The sequence below is a fragment of the Theropithecus gelada genome, chromosome 11 (assembly GCF_003255815.1).
Source record: "Theropithecus gelada isolate Dixy chromosome 11, Tgel_1.0, whole genome shotgun sequence".
NCBI classification, from domain to species: Eukaryota; Metazoa; Chordata; class Mammalia; order Primates; family Cercopithecidae; genus Theropithecus; species Theropithecus gelada.
The window spans coordinates 82,696,001-82,718,634 of record NC_037679.1 but is presented as its reverse complement, the minus strand read 5'-3'; the positions used below and the strand labels follow the sequence as shown (position 1 = coordinate 82,718,634).

The 22,634-nt window shown below is 52.4% G+C and overlaps 1 protein-coding gene across 2 annotated transcripts in view; it reads left to right on the top strand.

Annotated features, from left to right (window-relative positions):
• Positions 1-22,634, top strand: part of RILPL1 (Rab interacting lysosomal protein like 1) — a 56,744-nt gene that overhangs the window by 29,157 nt on the left and 4,953 nt on the right. For both annotated transcript variants that reach the window (XM_025403423.1, XM_025403422.1), the window contains exons 5-6: positions 12,242-12,414; positions 13,752-13,844. In XM_025403423.1, coding sequence (XP_025259208.1) covers positions 12,242-12,414; positions 13,752-13,844 — 266 coding nt within the window. The remainder of the gene's footprint in view (positions 1-12,241; positions 12,415-13,751; positions 13,845-22,634) is intronic.

The following is a 22,634-nucleotide window of genomic DNA, read 5'->3' as shown; positions in this document are numbered from 1 at the left end:
TCCAGGTAGGCCCAGGGCTGCGAGGTGTCTGATCCTTAAATGTGCCCCCAGACTGTGCCAGGAACACAGAGGGTGACATCCTTCATCGTAGCAGAGGTGGGGAGGTGGGGTTTCAGGGAAGAGCTGTTCCTGAAGCTGGGCGTCAGTGTTAACAACGCTAAGACTTTGACAGGTAGAAATGTGGAAAATGGAGATGCTGTTTCACAAAAGTAGAGTGAACTTTAGGGACACACTCAGGCTTGTGGTTTCTCCCAGAAGATATTTATGAGCTATTGAAAGTTTGCAGACGTAGGCCGGGCGCGGTGGCTCATGCCTGTAATCCCAGCACTTTGGGAGGCTGAGGCAGGCAGATCATGAGGTCAGGTGATAGAGACCATCCTGACTAACACAGTGAAACCCCGTCTGTACTAAAAAATACAAAAAACTTAGCCGGGCATGGTGGCGGGCGCCTGTAGTCCCAGCTACTCGGGAGACTGAGGCAGGAGAATGGCGTGAACCCGGGAGGCGGAGCTTGCAGTGAGCCAAGATCACGCCACAGCACTCCAGCCTGGGCAATAGAGCAAAACTCCATCTCAAAAAAAGAAAAAAGAAAAAAAAAGAAAGTTTGCAGACCCTGCGCTAGTAACCTGAGTTATAGGTAGGGGAGGTAGGACAGACAAGCTCACAGTCAGGTGGGTTCAAGTCCCAGTACAGTCATTAAGTATCCTGCCAGGTTTGCTGTAGGACAGGACAGGCATCTGGGATATACATGAGGAAGGTCAGGGAGAGAAGTCTTAAAAGGGAGTAGTTGCCAGGTATCATGGCTCACACCTGTAATCCCAGCATTTTGAGAGGCTGAGGTGGGTGGATCACTTGAGCCCTGGAGTTCGAGACCAGCCTGGCCAACGTGGTGAAACCCCATCTCTACTAAAAATACAAAAATTAGCTGGGTGTGGTGGTGCGTGCCTGTAGTCCCAACTACTTTGGGGAGCTGGTACAAGAGAATTGCTTGAACCCGGGATGTGGAGGTTGTGGTGAGCTGAGATCAAGCCACTACACTCCAGCCTGGGCGACGGGTGAGACTGTGTCTCAAAAAAAAAAAAAAAAAAAAAGGAGCGGTTAAGGGCTGCTTTTGTCTAAAAATGACATAAGCCTAAGTTAAAATGGTTTTAAGAGTTGGGAGGCCAAGGCAGGCAGATTTCCTGAGCTCAGGAGTTCAAGACAGGCCTGGCTAACATGCCAAAACCCCATCTCTACTAAAATACAAAAAATTAGCCAGGCGTGGTGGCGCGCACCTGTAGTCCCAGCTACTCGGGAGGCTGAGGCAGAAGAATTGCTTGAACCCAGGAGGCAGACGTTGCCGTTAGCTGAGATCGCACCACTGCACTCCAGCCTGGGCGACAGAGCGAGATTCTGTCTCAAAAAAAAAAAAAAAAGGCTGGGCGTGGTGGCTCACGCCTGTAATCCCAGCACTTTGGGAGGCCAGGGCGGGTGGATAACCTGAGGTCAAGAGTTCAAGACCAGCCTGGCCAACATGGCAAAACCCCGTCTCTACTAAAAATACAAAAGTTAGCTGGGCATGGTGGTGCGTGCCTGTAATCCCAGCTACTGCGGGGGGCTGAGGCAGGAGGATCGCTTGAACTCGGGAGGTGGAGGTTGCTGTGAGCTGAGATTGTGCCACTGCACTCCAGCCTGGGAAAGACAGCGAGACTCTGTCTCAAAAAAAAAAAAAATGGGGCCAGGTGCAGTGGCTCACACCTGTAATCCCAGCACTTTGGGAGGCAGGCGGATCACGAGGTCAGGAGATCGAGACCATCCTGGCTAACATGGTGAAACCCTGTCTCTACTAAAAATGCAAAAAAATTATCCGAGCGTGGTGGCGGGCGCCTGTAGTCCCAGCTTCTTGGTAGGCTGAGGCAGGAGAATGGCGCGAACCCAGGAGGCGGAGTTTGCAGTGAGCTGAGATAGCCCCACTGCACTCCAGCCTGGGCAACAGAGCGAGACTCCATTTTTTTTTTTTTTTTAAAGAAAAGGTTTAAGAGGGAAAAAAGGAATTTATTGACTGCGTAACTAAAAGCTCTGAGTTAGAGGTGGCTTCAGGTATGGCTGGCTCCAGGTGCTCACGAGCTGCTCTTGGGAATGTGGCTCTGACCTTCTCAGGCCCTGCTTTCCTCTGTGCTGTTGTCATTCTCAGCCAGGCTCTTTGCCATACAGTCGCCACTAGTATTTGACCAGCATAGCAACCCCAGTCAAAAGAAATGGCCTCTTTCCCTGGAGTCCCAGCAAAAGCCTCAGGGAATCCTCACTGGCCCATCACTGAAGCAACTGTTGTGGCCAGAGACCTAGAATATGCATGTTTATTCCTGAGTCACATGGCTGCGACCCAAGCCACATGGACTAAATGTGGGAGGGAAGTCTTTCTCCAGAAGAAAATGGCGGTGACTTAGCGCAAAGACCTGAGGGAAGGATAAAGGCCAGGTAGAGACAACAGCTGTGGTCTGCAGTGCTGGGGAGTCGGCACCCAGGGACCACACAGAGCTCTGAGCAGCGGGGGTGCGGGTCCTTCGCTGGCGACACACTCAGCTGTTACACTGGAGGACAGGGAAGGAGCTTGTGGATGGTTGTCAGGAGCCCTTTGCAGTAACCCAGGTGAGAAGGTGAGGGCTGAACTCAATCTGTGGCAGTGGGAAGGAGGCCGGTGCCAAAGACATAACCTCCAGGCCCAGCGTGGGGCGGTCCCCACCTCTGCCCTGCCCCCTGCTCCTAGTGTGCCCCTTCCAACCTTCAGGCCCCACAAGAGCTCAGGCCAGTCTCCTGGCCAGGCAGGCCCCGGGCCAAACCCAGGTCTCAAGAACATCAGGACTCCCAGCCCTGTTCCAGGACTCTTTAGCAACAAGGGACGTTTCACACCTTGGCCTGACTGCCTGTCAGTTTCAGCTTCCCTGTCTGGCAGCCAACGGGGCAGGGGAGAAATGAGGGAGTAAAATCAGGCTGCGGTAATGTGAACCCACAGGGCTGCTTTGCAGTGCGCTTTCGCGGGCTCGGGGCAGCTTTGCTGGGTTCACATCCATCCCTTGCAGCTATGTGAGTTCAGGATGCTTGTCAGTCACACAGGGAGCTGCAGGTTGTAGTGAGTGGCTTCACCACTTGCTGCTGTGTGACCTGGGCCTGTCCATCTCTTTGGTGGTCAGTTTCACCATCTGACAAAGGAGGGGAATGAGCTTGACTCATAGGTTCGCTGTTTCGCGCAGCTGGGAGAGAGGACTATAAGATCAGAGGAGGGCTTGGCAAAGTCAAGAGGCAGAGACAGGGCTGGGCGCAGTGGCTCACACCTGTAATCCCAGCACTTGGGAAGGCCGAAGCAGTTGGATCACCTGAGGTCAGGAGTTCAAGACCAGCCTGAGCAACATGATGAAACCCCTGTCTCTACTAAATATACAAAAAAATCCGGGCATGGTGGTGGGTGCCTGTAATCCCAGCTACTCGGGGAGGCAGAGGCAGGAGAATCGCTTGAACCCAGGAGCTGGAGGTTGCATTGAGCCAAGATCAAGCCACTGCACTTCAGCCTGGACGACAGAGAAAGACTTCATCTCAAAAAAAAAAAAAGAGGCCAGGTCAGGACAGACCTCGAAGGCATCAGGCCGGATCCTGTGGCTGGGTAGCGTGTCCCAGGGTGGACTGTGGACAGGCCATTCCGGGCAGGGGGAACAGTGAGCCAGGCTGGAGAACGTGCAGCACGTGGCTGGGGTCAGGGGTTTGTCCCAGGGCAGGATTTGGAGGACGTGAGAGCTACAGAGGGTTGCAGAGCTAGAAAGGAATCTCTCTCATCATTGCCACGCAATTCTTTCTGAGCTGTGTCACTGTCATTGCCGTGTGATCACCAGGAGACAAGGCTCTTTCTATTTTTATAACTTCCTTATTGAGATATAATTCATATGCCACGCACTTTAGCTCTTGTGTGCTCATCACCACTGTCCAGAACATTCCCTTCACCCCCATCAGAAACCCCTGCTCCTGCGGTAGCGGCCTCCTCCCCTCCCCCAGCCCCTGGCCACCATCAGGCTGTTTCCCTCTGTGTATTCACCTGTTCAGGACATGGCATCAGTGGGATCCTACAACATGTGGTCCTGCCTGGCTTCTTTCACTTAGCATGTTTTCTCATTAATCGAGGTCCTCATATTTCAACTCAAGGTTTCCTGCCTTTCACAGACTATATATATATATATATTTTTTTGGAGACAGGGGCTCACTCTATCACCCAGGCTGGAGTACAGTGGCACAATCTCGGCTCACTGCAGCCTCCACCTCCCGGGTTCAAGCCATTCTCCTTCCTCAGCCTCCCGAATAGCTGGTACTATAGGCACCCACCACCATGACAGGCTGTTTTGTATTTTTAATAGAGACAGGGTTTCCCCATGTTGCCCAGGCTGCTCTTGAACCGCTGACCCCAAATGATCTGCCTGCCTCGGCCTCCCAAAGTATTGGGACTATAGGCATGAGCCACTGCGCCCAGCCATCAATTTTTTTCTTTTTTTTTTTTTTTTTGAGACAGGGTCTCACTCCATCACCCAGGCTGGAGTGCAATGGCGTGATCTCGGCTCACCGCAACCTCTGCCTCCTGGGTTCAAGCAATTCTTGTGCCTCAGCCTCCCGAGTAGCTGGGATTACAGGTGTGCGCCACCACACCCAGCTCATTTTTGTGTATTTTTAGTAGATACAGGGTTTTACCATGTTGCCCGGGCTGGTCTCGAACTCCTGACCTCTAATGATCCACCCACTTCAGCTTCTCAATGTGCTGGGATTACAGGCGTGAGCCACCGTGCCTGGTGAAAACCTGTTTTGATTTCGTAACAGGTTTTGTGTTTGTTTTGTAAAGTGCGGGCTGCCTGCATTGGGAAAGCAGACAGGCGTATGCTGGCTGAAAGGCAGGCAGAATTTATGTATTGAATTTATGCTAGGCCTGGAGGTGCCAAGTGTGACCAGAGCACAGTCGTTCCCCATTGCTGGGCCAGGGGCTGCTCAGAAGTACCGTGAAGGGGCTGCCGTGGGAGGGCAGGGTGCTTTGAGGCACGCAGGCAGCGAGGAGCATTACCAAGGCCTCGGGATGGAGGCCCTGGCCCAGGATGCTGCCTCCCTAAGGCCTCTGGGCAGTCCTATGGCTTGTTAATTGGTCTCTTGGGCCTTCCTGGGAAGCAGCTGAGGCCTCAGGGTATCGCCCTGAAGGTGTGCCCAAAGTGCCTCCAGGGATCAGCAGACACCCCACAGAACAGGCCCCGGCTTATCTTAGCTAACTCGAGCCGACTCCCGGTGCCTCATGGAGTAAGCCTAGGAGGACCAGGGCCGATGGGGCTCGATTGCCATCTTGGAAAGAGCCTCCTTGGTCTCTCTCGGTCTGAACCGGATAGTCCTGGGCTGCCCGCGGCACTGCGGTCACTGCCTGGTGGCCTCTGGAGAAGCTGGAGCCCAGGGCTGTCCTTCTGCCTGCGCTTTCAGGTGATAGTATTAGAAGTCAGGCCGGGCACGGTGGCTCACGCCTGTAATCCCAGCACTTTGGGAGAACTTAGCGGGTGGATCACCTGAGGTCAGGAGTTAGAGACCAGCCTGGCCAACATGGCGAAACCCCGTCTCTACTAAAAATACAAAATTAGCCAGGCATGGTGGCGCATGCCTGTCATCCCAGCTACTTGGGAGACTGAGGCAGGAGAATCGCTTGAACTGGGAGGCAGAGGTTGCGGTGAGCTGAGATCGCGCCACTGCACTCCAGCCTGGACAACGAGCGAAACTCCATCTCAAAAAAAACCAAAAAACAAAAAAACAGAGTCAGGACTTTGGGGCCAGACACAATGGCTCACGCCTATAATCCCAGCACTTCAGGAGGCTGAGCCAGGAGGATTGCTTGAGCCCAGGAGTCCGAAACCAGCCTGGGCAACAAAGTGAGACCCCATCTCTAATGAAATAAAAATAAAATAAATAAGAAAAAAGAGAGCAAGGACTTTGCATACCTTGCTGGGATTTCCCCAAACTCTAAAAGAATCAGGCCATTCCTCCCCAGAAATGAACTGTCCCTTCTCCAGAAAAAAAGAACTCAGGTTCTAAGGAAGCCCTAGTAGGTTTTCTAAGGAAAATCTAATAGGAGTGAGCAGGAAATTCCTGTGGCTTTGAAAGTGTGTGTTCACAGAAATCCCCGGGTACCTGGGTGGGAAGGGCCCTTGGAAATATTTCTGGGCTATCAAGGGCTAAATGGGGAGATGAAAGCCCAGACAGAGGGGCGGGTGGCTTTGCCCAGAGGCCTCTCGAGAGGTGAGGGTTTGGGAGTTCCCTTGAAGGGCTTTGCTCTTTCCCCAGGGTGTGGGGACGGCTGTCAGATGGTCCCTCCCAGAGACACAGGAGAGGCAAGGCCCTGGCCTGCTATGAAAGGCAGGATCCAAGCTGTCTAGGGAGGAAGGGGCTGGAGGAAACTTAGGGTTCAGGTCCACAGCGGGGGCCACTGCTGCCTGTGGGGTCCAGGCAGGAGAAGGAGAAAGGGGATGGAAAAGGGAGCAGCTGCTGCTCAGAAACAGCCTGTCCGTTGCCAGTGGGGCCCGATCTTCCAGTGCACTTTCCACAGGAAGCCCAAAACACAAACTTCAAGATGCAATCTGATCTGAAAGAGTTGGCAGCTAATTCAACAGAGTTTTAGAACACTCTGAGGGCCAAACAAAATGTGGGCCAGCAGCACTGGGATGTTCTAAGGACTTAGTTTGCAACCTCTGGTCTATACCACTAATGCCTAGAGTTCCTGGTGAACTCCTACACATTCTTCAAGACTCCATGCATAGAGACCACATCTGATTAACATCTTCCCTGATCCTCTCCAGTTAGATTTGGTGTCTGTGCACCTTTTTTTTTTTTCTTTTTTTTGAGACAGAGTCTAACTCTGTCGCCCAGGCTGGAGTGCAATGGCACCATGTCAGCTCACTGCAACCTCCGTCTCCTGGGTTCAAGCAATTCTCCTGACTCAGCCTCCCGAGTAGCTGGGATTACAGGTGCCCACCACCACGCCTGACTAATTTTTGTATTTTTTAGTAGAAACGTGGTTTCTTTTTTTTTTTTTTTTTTTTTTTTTTTTTTTTTTTTTTTTTTTGAGACGGAGTCTGGCTCTGTCGCCCGGGCTGGAGTGCAGTGGCCGGATCTCAGCTCACTGCAAGCTCCGCCTCCCGGGTTTACGCCATTCTCCTGCCTCAGCCTCACAAGTAGCTGGGACTACAGGCGCCCGCCGCCTCGCCCGGCTAGTTTTTTTTTGTATTTTTTAGTAGAGACGGGGTTTCACCGTGTTCGCCAGGATGGTCTCGATCTCCTGACCTCGTGATCCGCCCGTCTCGGCCTCCCAAAGTGCTGGGATTACAGGCTTGAGCCACCGCGCCCGGCCGAAACGTGGTTTCACCATGTTGGGCAGACTGGTCTCGATCTCCTGACTTTGTGATTCACCCACCTCAGCTTCCCAAAGTGCTGGGATTACAGGCATGAGCCACCCCGCCTGGTGGTGCACCTCTTTTATTAGGCCACTTTGTAAGTTTGTTTCTTTCTTTCTTTCTTCTTTTTTTTTTCTTGAGACAGTTTTGCTCTTGTTGCCCAGGCTGGAGTGCAATGGCATGACCTTGGCTCACTGCAACCTCTACCTCCTGGGTTCAAGCGATTCTGCTGCCTCAGCCTCCCAAGTAGCTGGCATTACAGATGCCCAACAGCATGCCTGGCTCTTTTTTTTTTTTTTTTTTTTGGAGACAAAGTCTCACTCTGTCACCCACACTGGAGTGCAGTGGCGCGATCTTGGCTCACTGCAACTTCAGCCTCCCAGGTTCAAGTGATTCTCCTGCCTCAACCTCCAGAGTAGCTGGGACTACAGGCTTGCACCACCACGCCCGGCTAATTTTTGTATTTATTTAGTAAAGATGGGGTTTCACCATATTGGCCAGGCTGGTCTTGAACTCCTGACCTCATGATCTGCCTGCCTCGGCCTCCCAAAGTGCTGAGATTACAGGCGTGAGTCACCGCGCCCGGCTGCCCAGCTAATTTTTGTATTTTCAGTTGGGACAGTGTTTCACCATGTTGTCCAGGCCGGTCTCGAACTCCTGACTTCAGGTGATCCGCCCGCCTCAGCCTCCCAAAGTCCTGGGATTGCAGGTGTTGAGCCACCGCACCTGGCCATAAGTTTCTATTTATGTATTTCTTCAGTTTAGCCCCATCTGTCTGACTCTGTTCCCAGGGCTGAGCTTTGAGGATGGCAAGGCACAAAGTTAGCGCTCAGTAAATGTTGGCTAACTAGATGTCCAGGGTTGCTCTTTGGTAAAGCTGGGCCAGGGAAAGAGGAGAACTGGTGCGGTTGAATGCCGGCCGCGTATCCGTCGCCTGCTCTATGTGGTCTTGGGTGGAGACATGGAGTGTATGGCTGCCAGGTGGTTCCAGAGCATCCCTGGAGGCGCTGCAGAGGAGATCGGACGTTGAAGATGTCCTCTGAGGACACAGCCCGCCTAAATTGTGGTATCAGCAGACGCCTAGAATACTTTCTTTGGAAATTAAATCCTCCAACATTTCCTCCCCTTGTTCTTGGGTGGGAAGAGGCCCCTCAGCTGCCCACAGCTTGCGACGGCGGCGCGGGCCAGATTTCAGCTTCCCGCTGCATGGAGGCCCCTCTTCTGCTGCCCCGTGCTGACTCCGACCCCAAGGCTGGGCAGCGTCAGCCTGCTCCCCCAACCTGGGCCTGCTGCGTGGCTCTGCTGTCACCTGAAGTGCCCCAGCAGTGGGTGGTGTCTCCTTTCACGCGTCCTTTCCCAGAACAGCCGGTTCCAGCCTCCCCCAGGGTGTGAAGCTTCTCGGCTCTGCCTTCTGGAATCCTTCAGCCTCCTGTCCAGGGCACATCCAGGCTGGAGTTAGTCCCCTTCTCCCTGTGCTGCTATGGGTTTTTTTGTTTGTTTTGTTTTGTTTTTTTGAGACAGGGTCTCACTTCGTTGGAGACACTGCCTTAAGTGCAGTGGCACAATCTCGGCTCACTGCAGCCTCCACTTCCTGGGCTCAGGCGATCCTCATGCCTCAGCCTCCTATGTAACTGGGACTACAGGGGCAAGCCACCATGCCCAGCTAATTTTCTTTCTTTTCTTTTTTGTAGACATGAGGTCTTGCTATGTTGCCCAGGCTGGTCTGAAACTCCTGGGCTCTAGTGATCCTCCTGCCTCAGCCTCCCAAAGTGCTAGAATTAACAAGTGTGAGCCGTGGTGCTAGGCCTATGGAGTTTTTCTTGAGGTGGGGAGGGACGTCTATTTCCCTCTCCCTTTCCCCGTTCTGGAGCTTTTTCACTGCTGTCCTGACCTCTGTCCACTCCTGGTTGGTCACGGGACATTGGTGGCTCAGGAGTGTTGGGGACGCTCCATTACCTTGAGAGTGTGGGCCACCTGTAGATTGACTGGCTGACTTGCAAAAGCTTCCTTGTGATTAAAAAAAAAAAAAAAAAAAGGAAAATAACTGTTGGCAAGAAGGTAGAGAAATTGGAACCCTTGTGCATTGCTGTAAAATAGAGCAGCTGCTGTGGGAAACGGTTTGACAGTTCCTCAGCCAGTTACACACAGACTTAGCCTATGCCCCAGCAGTCCCACTCCCAGGTAAACACCCAGAAGAACTCAAAAGAGGTGTCCACACTGATACAGTTCTGAGCATTGCTCTTCACATTAGCCAAAGAGTGGAAACCGCCTAGATGTCCATCAGCTGCAGAACGGATAAACACACTGTGGCACGTCTGTACAGTGGAATGTGGTTCAGCCATCAAAAGGAGTGAAGTGAGCCGGTGCGGTGGCTCACGCCTGTAATCCCAGACTTTGGGAGGCCGAGGCGGGCGAATCACGAGGTCAGGAGATTGAGACCATTCTGGCTAACACGGTGAAACCCCGTCTCTACTAAAAATACAAAAAATTAGCTGGGCGTGGTGGCGGGCGCCTGTAGTCCCAGCTACTCGGGAGGCTGAGGCAGGAGAATGGCGTGAACCTGGGAGGCGGATCTTGCAGTGAGCCAAGATCGTGCCACTGTACTCCATCCAGCCTGTGGAACAGAGCGAGACTCTGTCTCAAAAAAAAAAAAAAAGGAGTGAAGTGAGCCAGCGCGGTGGCTCACCCCTGTAATCCCAGCACTTTGGGAGGCTGAGGCGCGTGGATCCCCTGAGGTTGGGAGTTCAAGACTAGCCTGACCAACATGGTGAAACCCTGTCTCTACAAAAATACAAAAATTAGCCCAGGCATGGTGGCAGGTGCTTGTAATCCCAGCTACTCAGGAGGCTGAGGCGGAAGAATCGCTTGAACCTAGGAGGCACAGGTTGGAGTGAGCTGAGATCGTGCCATTGCACTCCAGCCTGGGTGACAGAGTGAGATGCCATCTCACAGAAAAAAAAAAAAAAGAGTGAAGTGCTGGTGTGTGCTGCAACATGAATGAACCTTGGAAACACCACGCTAAGTGAAAGGAACCAGGCACAAAAGGCCACTTAGTGTATGATTCTGTTTCTGGGAAATGTCCACGGTAGGCAGTCCATAGAAAGTACACTGGCATTTGCCACGGGCTCAGGATAGGGACGTAGAGAGTGACTGCTTCATAAGTACAGGTTTTCAGCCGGGTGCGGTGGCTCATGCATGTAATCCCAGCACTTTGGGAGGCCAAGGCGGGTGGATCACTTAAGGTCAGGAGTTCAAGACTAGTCTGGCTAACATGGTGAAACCCTGTCTCTACCAAAACTACAAAAATTAGCCAGGCATAATGGCAGGCACCTGTAAACCCAGCTACTTGGGAGGCTGAGGTAGGAGGATGGCTTGAACCTGGGAGGTGGAGTTTGCCGAGCTGAGATCGTGCCTCTGCACTCCAGCCTGGGTGACAGCATGAGATTCCACCTCAAAAAAAAAATTTGCCTGGTGTGGCGTGCACACCTGTAATCCCAGCTACTTGGGAGGCTGAGGCACAAGAATCGCTTGAACCCAAGAGGTGGAGGTTGCAGTGAGCTGAGATCATGCCACTGCACTCCAGCCTGGGTGACAGAGTGAAACTCCATTTCAGAAAAAAATAAAATAAAATAGGCCGGGCGCGGTGGCTCAAGCCTGTAATCCCAGCACTTTGGGAGGCCGAGACGGGCGGATCACGAGGTCAGGAGATCGAGACCATCCTGGCTAACACGGTGAAACCCCGTCTCTATTAAGAAATACAAAAAACTAGCCGGGCGACGTGGCGGGCGCCTGTAGTCCCAGCTACTCGGGAGGCTGAGGCAGGAGAATGGCGTAAACCCGGGAGGCGGAGCTTGCAGTGAGCTGAGATCCAGCCACTGCAGTCCAGCCTGGGTGACAGAGCGAGACTCCGTCTCAAAAAAAAAAAAAAAACAAAAAAAAAAAACAAAAAAATAAAATAAAATAAAATAAAATAATAATAAGTACTGGTTTTCCTTTTGGTGTGAAGAAAATGTCCTAGAACTGGACAGAGGTGGTGGTTGTGTGACATGCGAGTACACTAAATGCCACCTCCAAATTGTTCACTTTAAAAGGTTCAAATGGTAAATTGTAGATTATGTATATTTTACCACGTTTTTTTAAAAAGGCTCCCTTGCTGTGCAAGGTGGTGAGAGGGTGGGTGTGGGTGTGACCTGGGGCAGGTGACTTGGCATGATGCTGGGATCTGCCTGTCACCCGCGTCACAGAGAAATGGCCGAGTGTGCACCCCCGTCGGGCTTCCACTGAACTCCAGATACCCAAAGCCACTGGGGAGGAAAGGACTTAACCAGAAGGCCCGTAACAACAGGGAAACCGGATATGACTTACTGTCAAATGAAAAAGGAATGGAGAATTGTGTGTGGGCTGAGATTCCAGCCACTCTGGCCAAATTAGCAATGGTCTTAGTAAGGAAATGAAAGGAGGCCTGGAAGGGGAAGCAGCAGATGGACGAGGGTGGGGGCAGGGGAGGTGTGACAGCTCCTCCCTGGATGCCTTGTCATGTTTGTAATGAAACCCCAAGTCAAGTGGGGAGGTGCGGGGTCCGTGGGTTCGGCTATTGGGAAGGCGAACAATGAACAGGTGGCCGCTGGTTTCCGCCTCCAGAGGGAAACTGTACAGAACGTGAGCAGGGGCCGCCCGCGAGTGCTGAAAATAGCACCCTCCGCAGGCTGCTGGCGCCCAGGGAGGGGGAGAATTCGGGCTCCTTCAGGATAGAGAGTGGGTGCCGGCAGTGGCTGCCAAGAATTCATTAGCAGCATGTCTGCCTCCTCCAGACAGAGCCGGTTGGAGAGGAGAGCATCTCCGACGCAGAGAAGGTGGCTATGGAGCTCAAGGACCCCAACCGCCCCCGGTTCACCCTGCAGGAGCTGCGGGATGTGCTGCACGAGAGGAACGAGCTCAAGTCCAAGCTGTTCTTGCTGCAGGAGGAGCTGGCTTACTACAAGAGGCAAGTGTCCCTGGGGCTGGACGGCCCAAGCTGGCTCCTGACTGAGGTTAGCCAGAGTTTCTGTACAGTTACCTTCTTACCCCCTGGAAGATCAGCATCTCATCAGTGTCTTTTTTGGGTACCCTCTCTGGCCTAAAGAACTTACATACAAGCTCATGACCCCTTTCTGAAACTCTTGGGCCCAGGCCAGGCACCGGGGCTCACACCTTTAATATCAGTATTTTGGGAGGCCGAGGCGGAAAGATTGCTTGAGCCCAGGTATTCGAGACGAGCCTGGGCAACAAAGCGAGACCTCATCTCTTTTTTAGATGAATGAATGAATGAAACCCGGCCCCGGTGTGACTGTCTTTGTGACCCTTTTCACCTCCTACATTATCCTGTTCACTCTCATGCTTGCTTTATTGTTGGTTTCCACATGAGACCACAAGCAACATGAGACCAGAAGTCTTATTTATCTTGTCCATGGCTAAGTTCCCAGTACTTAGAATGGAGCTTGGCACATAGTAGGTGCACAACAAATATCTGTTGAATAGAAAGCTGGAAGGAAGGACCCATGCACCAGAGGTGGTCCCTGCTCCAGTGGAGAAGATCAGAGATGCATAAAAAATATCATACCACACATTTTTATTGAAAGGTTTACTGACTGTACACTGGATGTTCAAAGATGGGAGAGGCTGGGCGTGGTGGCTCACGCCTGTCATCCCAGCACTTTGCAAGGCCGAGGCAGGTGGATCACTTGAACCCAGGAGCTCAAAACCAGCCTGGGCAACATAGTGGGACCCCCATCTGTATGCAAAAATTTTGAAAAATTAGCCAGGTGTGGTGGCTCACCCTGTAGTCCCAGCCACTTGGGAGGCTGAAGCAGGAGGATCATTTCAGTCCAGGGTCAAAGCTGCAGTGAGCTATGTTTGTACCACTGCACTCCAGCCTGGGCAACAGAATGAGACCCTGTCTCAAAAAAAAAAAAGATGGGAGAGTGGGAGAGATCTGGTTTGTAGATGGGGTGGAAATCGGAAGGCCTCCTGGAGGAGGCAGCATTTGAACTGGGCCTTCCTGGAGGGATAGGGTAGTATTTAGATACGGGAGATGTTGAGGGGTGACGGGTATATTCTGGGTAGAAGAAACCACAGAGGTGTAGAGACAGGGAAGCCTGTGTAAAGACAGGAAACGGGGAGTGGTTCTATTTGGCTGGACTCTTCAGAATAAACTGGAAATACAGATGCGGGTCCCCTAAAAAACGTGCACCCTCTCAGACCATCAGACAGTTCTCTTTTGGAATGTTCCAGTTCTCAAGGAACTTTTGACTCTTTTATCTCATGCCTCTCATCTCCTTCCAGTGAAGAAATGGAAGAGGAAAATCGAATACCCCAACCCCCACCCATCGCCCACCCGAGGACGTCCCCCCAGCCGGAGTCGGGCATCAAGCGACTGTAAGTGATGCGCTGCTGGCTTCTGCGCTCGGCTGACCTGGCGGTTCAAGTGTCCTTTGACTTTTCCTCCTTGGCACCTGCTCCCAGGGCCAGGCTTGTCACTAACCACATCCTGCTGAGACGTCTGGCCTGGCCTCTGACTTTGAGTTCATCTCCCTTCCCGAATGCTGAGTTTCTCCTGGGGGACTCTGGGCAGAGAGGTTTGGGGAGGGCGGGAGGTGAGAGGAGAGAGGCTTGGGCCAGTGGCTGATACTCAGGAGCTTGCTTGAGTGTGTTTCGGGGGGTGGGGTGCATCTCTGGGCCTTTGAGGACAGGAAATAAGGGTAGGGAGGTAGAGGGTGGTTTGTGCATCTTAAGCTTGAGACCTCAGCTCTTGGGATGTCGAGTGGCCCTGGGTCCACCCAGTCTATGCAGTTCTCTGATGACTCATCTATGTAGCCCTCTGTCCAATAAGCATGGGTTACTGCATAATGCATGCAGAGTCAGGCCTTCAGGAGAACCCCCCAAAAGAGAGTGACCTCGTCCCTGCCCTCAACTAGACTTTAAGCTACTTCAGTGGTTCTTGGCATCAACTGATTCCTTTTAGGTTCTGATAAAACCTCCTGAAATTTCCCCCAGAGAAATCTGTAAAATTTGTGTCAATTTCAGGAGGTTCATGGACCCCCAAAGCTCTTCAGATACAGGGTTAACACCTCTGGTCTCGTTAGTATCTGCTAAGAAGCTAACACGCGCTGGGTCCTGTTCCCACAGAATATCTCCCTGAGCTCTCCGCATGCTGTTGTGGGGTGGAGGCATCATCATTCCCATTTTATAGTTAAGGAAATGGAGGCGCCGGCCTAGGGTCATTCAGCTAAGAAGAGGCAGAGCCAGGGCTCAAACCCAGGTAGCCTGGCCCCAGAGCCCACGCTGTGAGCTCTTTGCAAGACAGCCTTGTGCCCGCGGTGTTGGAGCTGCCTTCTCTCCCCTGAGAGGGTCTTCCAGGCTCTGGGCCTGCCTTCCAGTTCTTCTATCCAAGGCTTAGTACAGAAGAGGCTTCAGTTCTTTCCTCCAAAACCCAGAAGAAACTTTGTGAAAACAGGGCGTGTGGGTTGGAAAGCCAGATGGATTGTGTAGGGAGAGGCAGCGGAGTGTTACCCATATGCCCCAACCTTTAAAATCCAGTTATGTTTGGAAATTTTTGGTTAGTTCTTGCCCTGTGAGTTGACAATGCAGAACCGTGCAGGTTTGTCACTGCTGGGCCCTCTCCTCTCAGAAATTGGTGCCCTTGGGGCTGGGTGCAGTGGCTCACACCTGTAATCTCAGCACTTTGGGAGGCAGAGGTGGGAGGATCACTTGAGTTCAGGAGTTCAAGACCAACCTGGGCAACACGGTGAAACCACCTCTCTACAAGAAGTACAAAAATTAGCTGGGTGTGGTGGCATGCACTTGTGGTCGCAGCTACTCAGGAGACTGAAGTGGGAGGATTGCTTGATCCCAGGAGGTCGAGGCTTCAGTGAGCCAAGATTGTACTACTGCACTCCAACTAGGGTGACAGAGTGAAACCCTGTCACAAAAAAAAAAAAAAAAAAAAAAAAGAATAAGAAAAGAGAGAGGGATAAAAAAGAAAGAAAGAAAATGATGCCTTGCCCTTGGGCATGGCAGCTCACATCTGTAATCCCAGCACTCTGAGAGGCCAAGGCAGGAGGATCACTTGAGGCCAGGAGTTTGAGACCAACCTGGGCCACATAGTGAGACCCTGTCTCTACAAAAAAATTTTAAATTGGCCCAATATTCCTAGAGAGTACAGGCTGGTGCATGACTCCCTTCCAGCTTCATTCAGGCTGCTTAGGAGTTTCGCCCCAGGTCCCTGATGCGTTGGGGAGGGAGTGTGGCCGCAGTTCTGGTTAGAGATAAACATTTCCTAGGGAACAAGCATGGCGCCAGAAAAGCTTCCTCTAGATCTCAACACAATTTAGCTTATGGATTCAGTAGTAACCTTCCATTTGCAATTGAAACTCAACTCAAAGTAACCTAAGAAAACGAATTTAGAGGCCAGGCGCAGTGGCTCACGCCTGTAATCCCAGTACTTTGGGAGGCCTAGGTGGGTGGATCACGAAGTCAGGAGTTCAAGACCAACCTGACCAACATGGTGAAACCCCATTTCTACTAAAACTACAAAAATTAGCTGGGCGTGGTTGGGCATGGTGGTGCGTGCCTGTAGTCCCAGCTACTCAGGAGGCTGAGGCAGGAAAATTGCTTGAACCCGGGAGGCGGAGGTTGCAGTGAGCTGAGATTGTGGCATTGCACTCCAGCCTGAGCGACAGAGCGAGACTCCGTCTCAAAAACAGAAAACAAAACAAATTTGGGGCCAGGCTCGGTGGCTCACGCCTGTAATCTCAGCAATTTGGGAGGCCGAGGCGAGTGGATCAACTGAGGTCGGGAGTTCAAGACCAGCCTGACCAATATGGAGAAACCCCATCTCCACTAAAAATACAAAAATTAGCCAGGCACGGTGGCATGTGCCTGTAATCCCAGCTACTTGGGAGGCTGAGGCAGGAGAATCACTTGAACCTGGGAGACGGAGGTTGCAGTGAGCCAGGATTGTGCCACTGCACTCCAGCTTGGGCAACAAGAGTGAAACTCCGTCTCAAAAAAAAAAGAAAAAATAAAAAACAAAAAGAAAACAAATTTGGCTAAGGAACTAAAAGTTCCAACTTGCCACAGCATGGGGCTCAGCTGGATCCAGTCCTTGTTTCCTCCACCCCTGACTTGGTTTTCCTCTGTAGGCACCATTCTTGGGTGTCCTTTCCAGCCTGAGGATGGCAGCATGGCAGCCCTTGGCTCAAGTTTCACTTTTTTTTTTTTTTTTTTTGAGACGGAGTCTCACTCCATTGCTGAGGCTGGAGTGCAGTGGCACAATCTCAGCTCACTGCAGCCTCTGTCTCCCGGGTTCAAGCAGTTCTCTTCTGCCTCGGCCTCCCAAGTAGCTGGGATTACAGGCATCTGCCTCTACGTCCGGCTAATTTTTGTAATTTTAGTAGAGACGAGGTTTCTGCATGTTGGCCAGGCTGGTCTCTCGAACTCCTGACCTCAGGTGATCCGCCTGCCTCGGCCTCCCTGAGTGCTGGGATTACAGGAACGAGCCACCGCACCCAGCCAGGCTTCATTTTCTTCCGTCTGAAACTTCAGTGCAGATTGTCTGCTTCCAAGAGTTCCATCAGTCACAGAAATGAGTCCCATTGGCTCCAGCTGGGTCACATGACTGTCCCTAACCCAATCACAGGACAGCACGTTGATTGTCCAGGTCTGTGACTCCTTCTCACCCCTGAGGCTCAGAGCACTTTTCCTCCATCCAGTTCATGTGGCCTGAAAGTAGGGGAAGGGACAGGTCCCCAAGTAAGATCAGAGTGCTAGATAGACACTCCTTGGGCGGAGGTAGCCTCACCTTGGGAGGAGGAAGCCCCTTCAGTCTTGATTCTGTGCAGTACTTAGTGCCAGGAAAAGTTTCTCATCCAGTGCTTGTTAGGAAATGGGACTGGCTTTGCTTAAACTCTGACTCACTCGCCAGCCCCACTCCTATGTGAGAAAGAGCAGAATCTATCTTGTGGGCTTTGATAGCTACAACTTTGAGTTTCAGGCCTGGAGAAACTGCAAGAAGCTTCATGAGCCCAGATAGTCTCTGCATGGGCTGAGGGAGGGGAGACCAAGACACTTCTGTGCTGCATCCTTCAGCCATTTGTTCCCAGGTCGTTAAGAATTAGCGTTTCAGGGCCGGGCGCGGTGGCTCAAGCCTGTAATCCCAGCACTTTGGGAGGCCGAGACGGGCGGATCACGAGGTCAGGAGATCGAGACCATCCTGGCTAACACGGTGAAACCCCGTCTCTACTAAAAATACAAGAAAATTAGCCAGGCGAGGTGGCGGGCGCCTGTAGTCCCAGCTACTCGGGAGGCTGAGGCAGGAGAATGGCTGAACCCGGGGGGGCGGAGCTTGCAGTGAGCCGAGATCGCGCCACTGTACTCCAGCCTGGGGCACAGAGCGAGACTCCGTCTCAAAAAAAAAAAAAAAAAAAAAGAATTAGCCTTTCAGGTCAGGCCCGGTGGCTCACACCTGTAATCCCAGCACTGTGGGAGGCTGAGGCAGGTGGATCACAAGGTCAGGAGTTTGAGACCAGTGTGGCCAACATGGTGAAACCCCCATCTCTACTAAAAGTACAAAAAAATTAGCCAGGTGTGGTGGCGGGTGCCTGTAATCCCAGCTACTCAGGAGACTGAGGCAGGAAAATTGCTTGAACTCCAGAGGAGGAGGTTGCAGTGAGCCGAGATCACACCACTGCATTCAAGCCTGGACAACAGAGCGAGACCCCATCTCAAAAAAAAAAAAGACTCAGCCTTTCTAGCACCTTCACTTTCACTTCCAATGTGCAGGATTCAGAGCCTCCAGCACCCACGGTCAGATGTAATTCTAAAAATTCCTTCCAGAGCCGAGTTTTTCTAACTGTAATTTTCTACTCTGGGCCTCTTTCTCTAAACAGACAATTCAATTGGCTTTGCAAATTTTGTATTGGGTGAAATCCAGAGGAAAGTCATCAGAATTAGCCAGCGAATCTTTCCACTAGTTCTTCTGCCCACAACTGAATAGGCTGTGGTGTCTGTCCTTCTTTTCCAGATTGTTCCAGAAAGGACCCTGGGGCCCTGTTTTCAGAACTCTTCCCCACTTAGGTTGGCTTCTGCTTGCTCAGGAAAATGTGGGGCTCTGAGCCTGGCATGGACAGCAGCTGGAATCAGGGAGCCCGAGAGAAAGATAAGAGAATGAGACCAGAACCTCCCAGCCACAGGGTGCGGGTGACCAGTCCCGTGGCAGCCCCACTTGCTGGGGGATAACTGGGAGAGCAATCTGGCACAAAGGGCTTTTGACCACTGGAGGCCAGACACTGGTCGCCTTTGTCCACCTCTAATGCTGGCTGGAAGCTATACCAGTGTGGCCTGTGAGCCCAGAGGCTGGGAGGAGCCTGGGCAGGGACAGATCTTCCCTGGGCTGGGGCAGGGAATGACAGTTTCCGAGGCGGTTCTGAGCATCCTCCCATCCTTCATTCCTCCTGCACCCACCTGGTCTGCCGGGTCTCTTCCGCCCTTCCTCCAGGGAGTATGAGCCATGCGGTCGCTCAGGGCGGCTCTTCAGCTCTGCTCCACACTGTTAACTTACGTATCCCACCCCTCCTCCTGCAGCAATTCATAGCAGCCAAGGAGGGTTCAGGGGCCTCAGCAGCTTACAGCACTTGAACTAAGGTATCTTCCATCCTGTTGGGGACCCAGAGCTGGGATAATTATCCCTATTTCTCAGATGAGGGAACTGAGGCCCAGAGAAGCCCACTGACCTCATTTAGATCAAACTGTTGGGAAGGCTGTCTTCAGATTTGAACCCATGCCTTTTCTGCTCCCACACCACCCCCCACCGTTTTCCCGCTCTCCTCCCCGAGTCCCTCGTGGTGGCCCCTTGTCTGCACAGTGCACCATGAGTCACAGGCGTCAGACTTCACATTTCTAGACTGAACCGGACAAGGGAACCAGAAACTCCTGCTGCCAGTCAAAACAGTGTGTCCCGAAGATGTTCTAAGAATAGTTTGTGATTGAGCAGCTGCTGGCCAGAGAGGCCAGGCTGGCACTGCCCAGGAAGGTCACGAGGGAGTGCTGGAGTGACTTCAGCCTCGTCCCCAGTGAACACCAGGCACCAGTGCCCCCCTTTGTGTGGTCCCTGTCTCTCAGTCATGGTCCCATCGACGCACACACAGCTGCCTTTTGCAGGGCAGGGGCCAGGGGCTGATTGGGAGATAAGACGACAGGTGGGGGTAGAGGGGGCCGGAGAAGCAAGGGATGAGAACTGGCCTCGAGGACCGGAAAGGTTGGCTTTGGAGTGGGTGGCCACCCAGGTGTCCAAGGGTAGCAATGACAGTGCATTCTATCCCTGTCCTCCCACCCACCACCCCCCTCGCTCCAGCCCAGGAATAGCTTCTTCACAGCCGCCCATTACACTGCCTGAAATGCCACTGGTAGAACTTCATTTGATTTGAGTCTTCCAGAAATATTTGGTGGGGAGTGGGGAGTTAAAACCAGCTACAGGGTATTCAAGACAAACTTCGGGCCAAAACAAGTCAATCTTTTTATGGAAATTGCTGTACCTCTAGAGGAGGTGGCTTCTGCAGGGCAGCCCCTGGAATAGTAAGGGAAGGGGCTGCCCACTCAGTGAGTCCAGCAAGACACAGACAGGGCTGGGCGCGGTGGCTCATGCCTGTAATCCCAACACTTTGGGAGGCCGAGGTGGGGGGATCGCTTGAGGCCAGGAGTTTGAGATGAGCCTGGGCAACATAGCAAGACCCTATCTCAAAAAAAAAATTTTTTTAATTGGCTGAGTGCAGTGGCACACGCTTGTAGTCCCAGCTACTAAGGAAGCTGAAGCAGGAAGATCACTTGAGCCCAGGAGGTCGAGGCTGCAGTGAGCCCAGATTGCGCCACTGCACTCTAGCTGAGCAACAAAGTGAGACCTGTCTCTAAAAAAAAGACACACAGATGGAGTAACTCCGTCCGAACACTCCAGGTGTCCCAGGCCCCCAAGCATCGGTCACCCCCTGACGGGGCCCTAAACGAAGTCCAGCATTCCCGGTGGTAAACATCTGTCAAGGCAAAACGTCCCCCCGTATTTGAGGCCACTTCCCACACAATGACTGTATCTTTGTGGGCACCCTCTTTGGGTGTCGTGGCAAAGGTGGTTACAAAATGGTGTGGTTTGGAGCCCCTGGAAAGCTAACTGTGCCCAGTAGCCTGGCCTCTGGGGCCCATTCGCTTAGCAGAAGGCATCTCATCTTCTCCATGTCATCCTGAGAAACCATCCAGGAGGTTCTGCAAAGACACCAACTCCTGGCCAGGCGTGGTGGCTCACCCCAGCGCTTTGGGAGGCCAAGGCGGGTGGATGACTTGATGCCAGGAGTTCAAGACCAGCCTGGCCAACAGGGGGAAACCCCGTCTCTCCTAAAAATACAAAAATTAGCCCAGCAGGGTGGCACACACCTGTAGTCCCAGCCACTCAGGAGGCTGAGGCAGGAGAATCACTTGAACCCAGGAGGTGGAGGTTGCAGTGAGCAGAGATTGTGCCACTGCACTCCAGCCTGGGTGACAAAGCGAGACTCTGTCTCAAAAAAAAAAAAAAAAAGAAAGAAAAGAAAAGACACCAATTCCCAGCTACCCTGTGAAGCACATCAAAGGTGATCCAAACACCTAGAGCATCTCCAAACTTCATTTGAGATAATTATTTTATCTTTATCCAACCAACCTTTTTTTTTTTTTTTTGAGATGGAGTCTCGCTCTGTCGCCCAGGCTGGAGTGCAGTGGCCGGATCTCGGCTCACTGCAAGCTCCGCCTCCCGGGTTCACACCATTCTCCTGCCTCAGCCTCCCGAGTAGCTGGGACTACAGGCGCCCACCACCTCGCCCGGCTGGTTTTTTTGTATTTTTTAGTAGAGACGGGGTTTCACCGTGTTAGCCAGGATGGTCTCGATCTCCTGACCTCGTGATCCGCCCGTCTCGGCCTCCCAAAGTGCTGGGATTACAGGCTTGAGCCACCGCGCCCGGCCCCGACCAACTTTTTTTTTAAAGTATAGCTTTTCAAAACAAGCTCTAGTGGCATGGTTGGAGTTTCGTCTTCATTTCCTCTGCCCAGCTGAGGAACAGATGAGCATTTATTTACTGTGGGCTTGGACCAGAATATCTGATGATTCTGCAGGCTGTGCCTGAGCCCTTGTCCTGCCTGGCCCCTCTGCCTCACGGTCTCTCCTGGTTCTCGCCTGGCACTTAGGGTCATGGTGCCTGCAGCTCATCGCAGTTCAGGAGGACACTGAAAGGCCCCCTTGCCAGGGCATCACCACCACCTCCCAAAGCGTGTTTTGCCTTCTTCGTTCCCCACACACAGTCCTGCATTTTAGCCCTGGGGAGCCACTCTGTCGTCCCTTGCTGGCTGTCATATACTGCATCAGTTTCTAGAGCTGCTGTAACAAAGTACTGCAGACTCGGGGGCTCAACGACAGTCAGGTATTGCCTCCCACTTCCGGAGGCCAGAAGGCCGTGATGAAGGCGTCAGCAGGGACAGCTCCTTCTGCGGACTGTAAGGGAGAATCTGCCCCACACCTCTCTCCATTTCTGGTGGCTGCTGGCGGTCATTGGCGGTCCTCGGCCTGCAGAAGCCTCACCTCAATATCCACGTCCACCTTCCTCACGTGCTATCTCTGTCCAGATGTCCCCCTTTTATAAGAATACCAGTCATATTGGATTAGAACCCACCCTACTCCAGGATAACCTCATCTTAACTAGTTACATTTGTAAGGACTCTATTTCTTTTCTTTTTTTTTTTTTTTTAGATGGAGTTTTGCTCTTGTTGCCCAGGCTGGAGTGCAATGGTGTGATCTCAGCTCACCACAACTTCCACCTCCCAGGTTCAAGCAGTTCTTCTGCCTCAGCCTCCTGAGTAGCAGGGATTACAGGCGTGCGCCACCATACCCGGCTAATTTTGTATTTTCAGTAAAGACGGGGTTTCTCCATGTTGATCTGGTTGGTCTTGCACTCCCAGCCTCAGGTGATCCACCCCCCTCAGCCTCCCAAAGTGCTGGGATTACAGGCGTGAGCCACCACGCCCAGCCTCGAAAAAATTTTTTTTAGAAATAGCCAGGTACGATGGCTCACACCTGTAATCCCAGACTTTGGGAGGCTGAGGCAGATCACCTGAGGTCAGGAGTTCAAGACCAGCCTGGCCAACATCGTAACACCC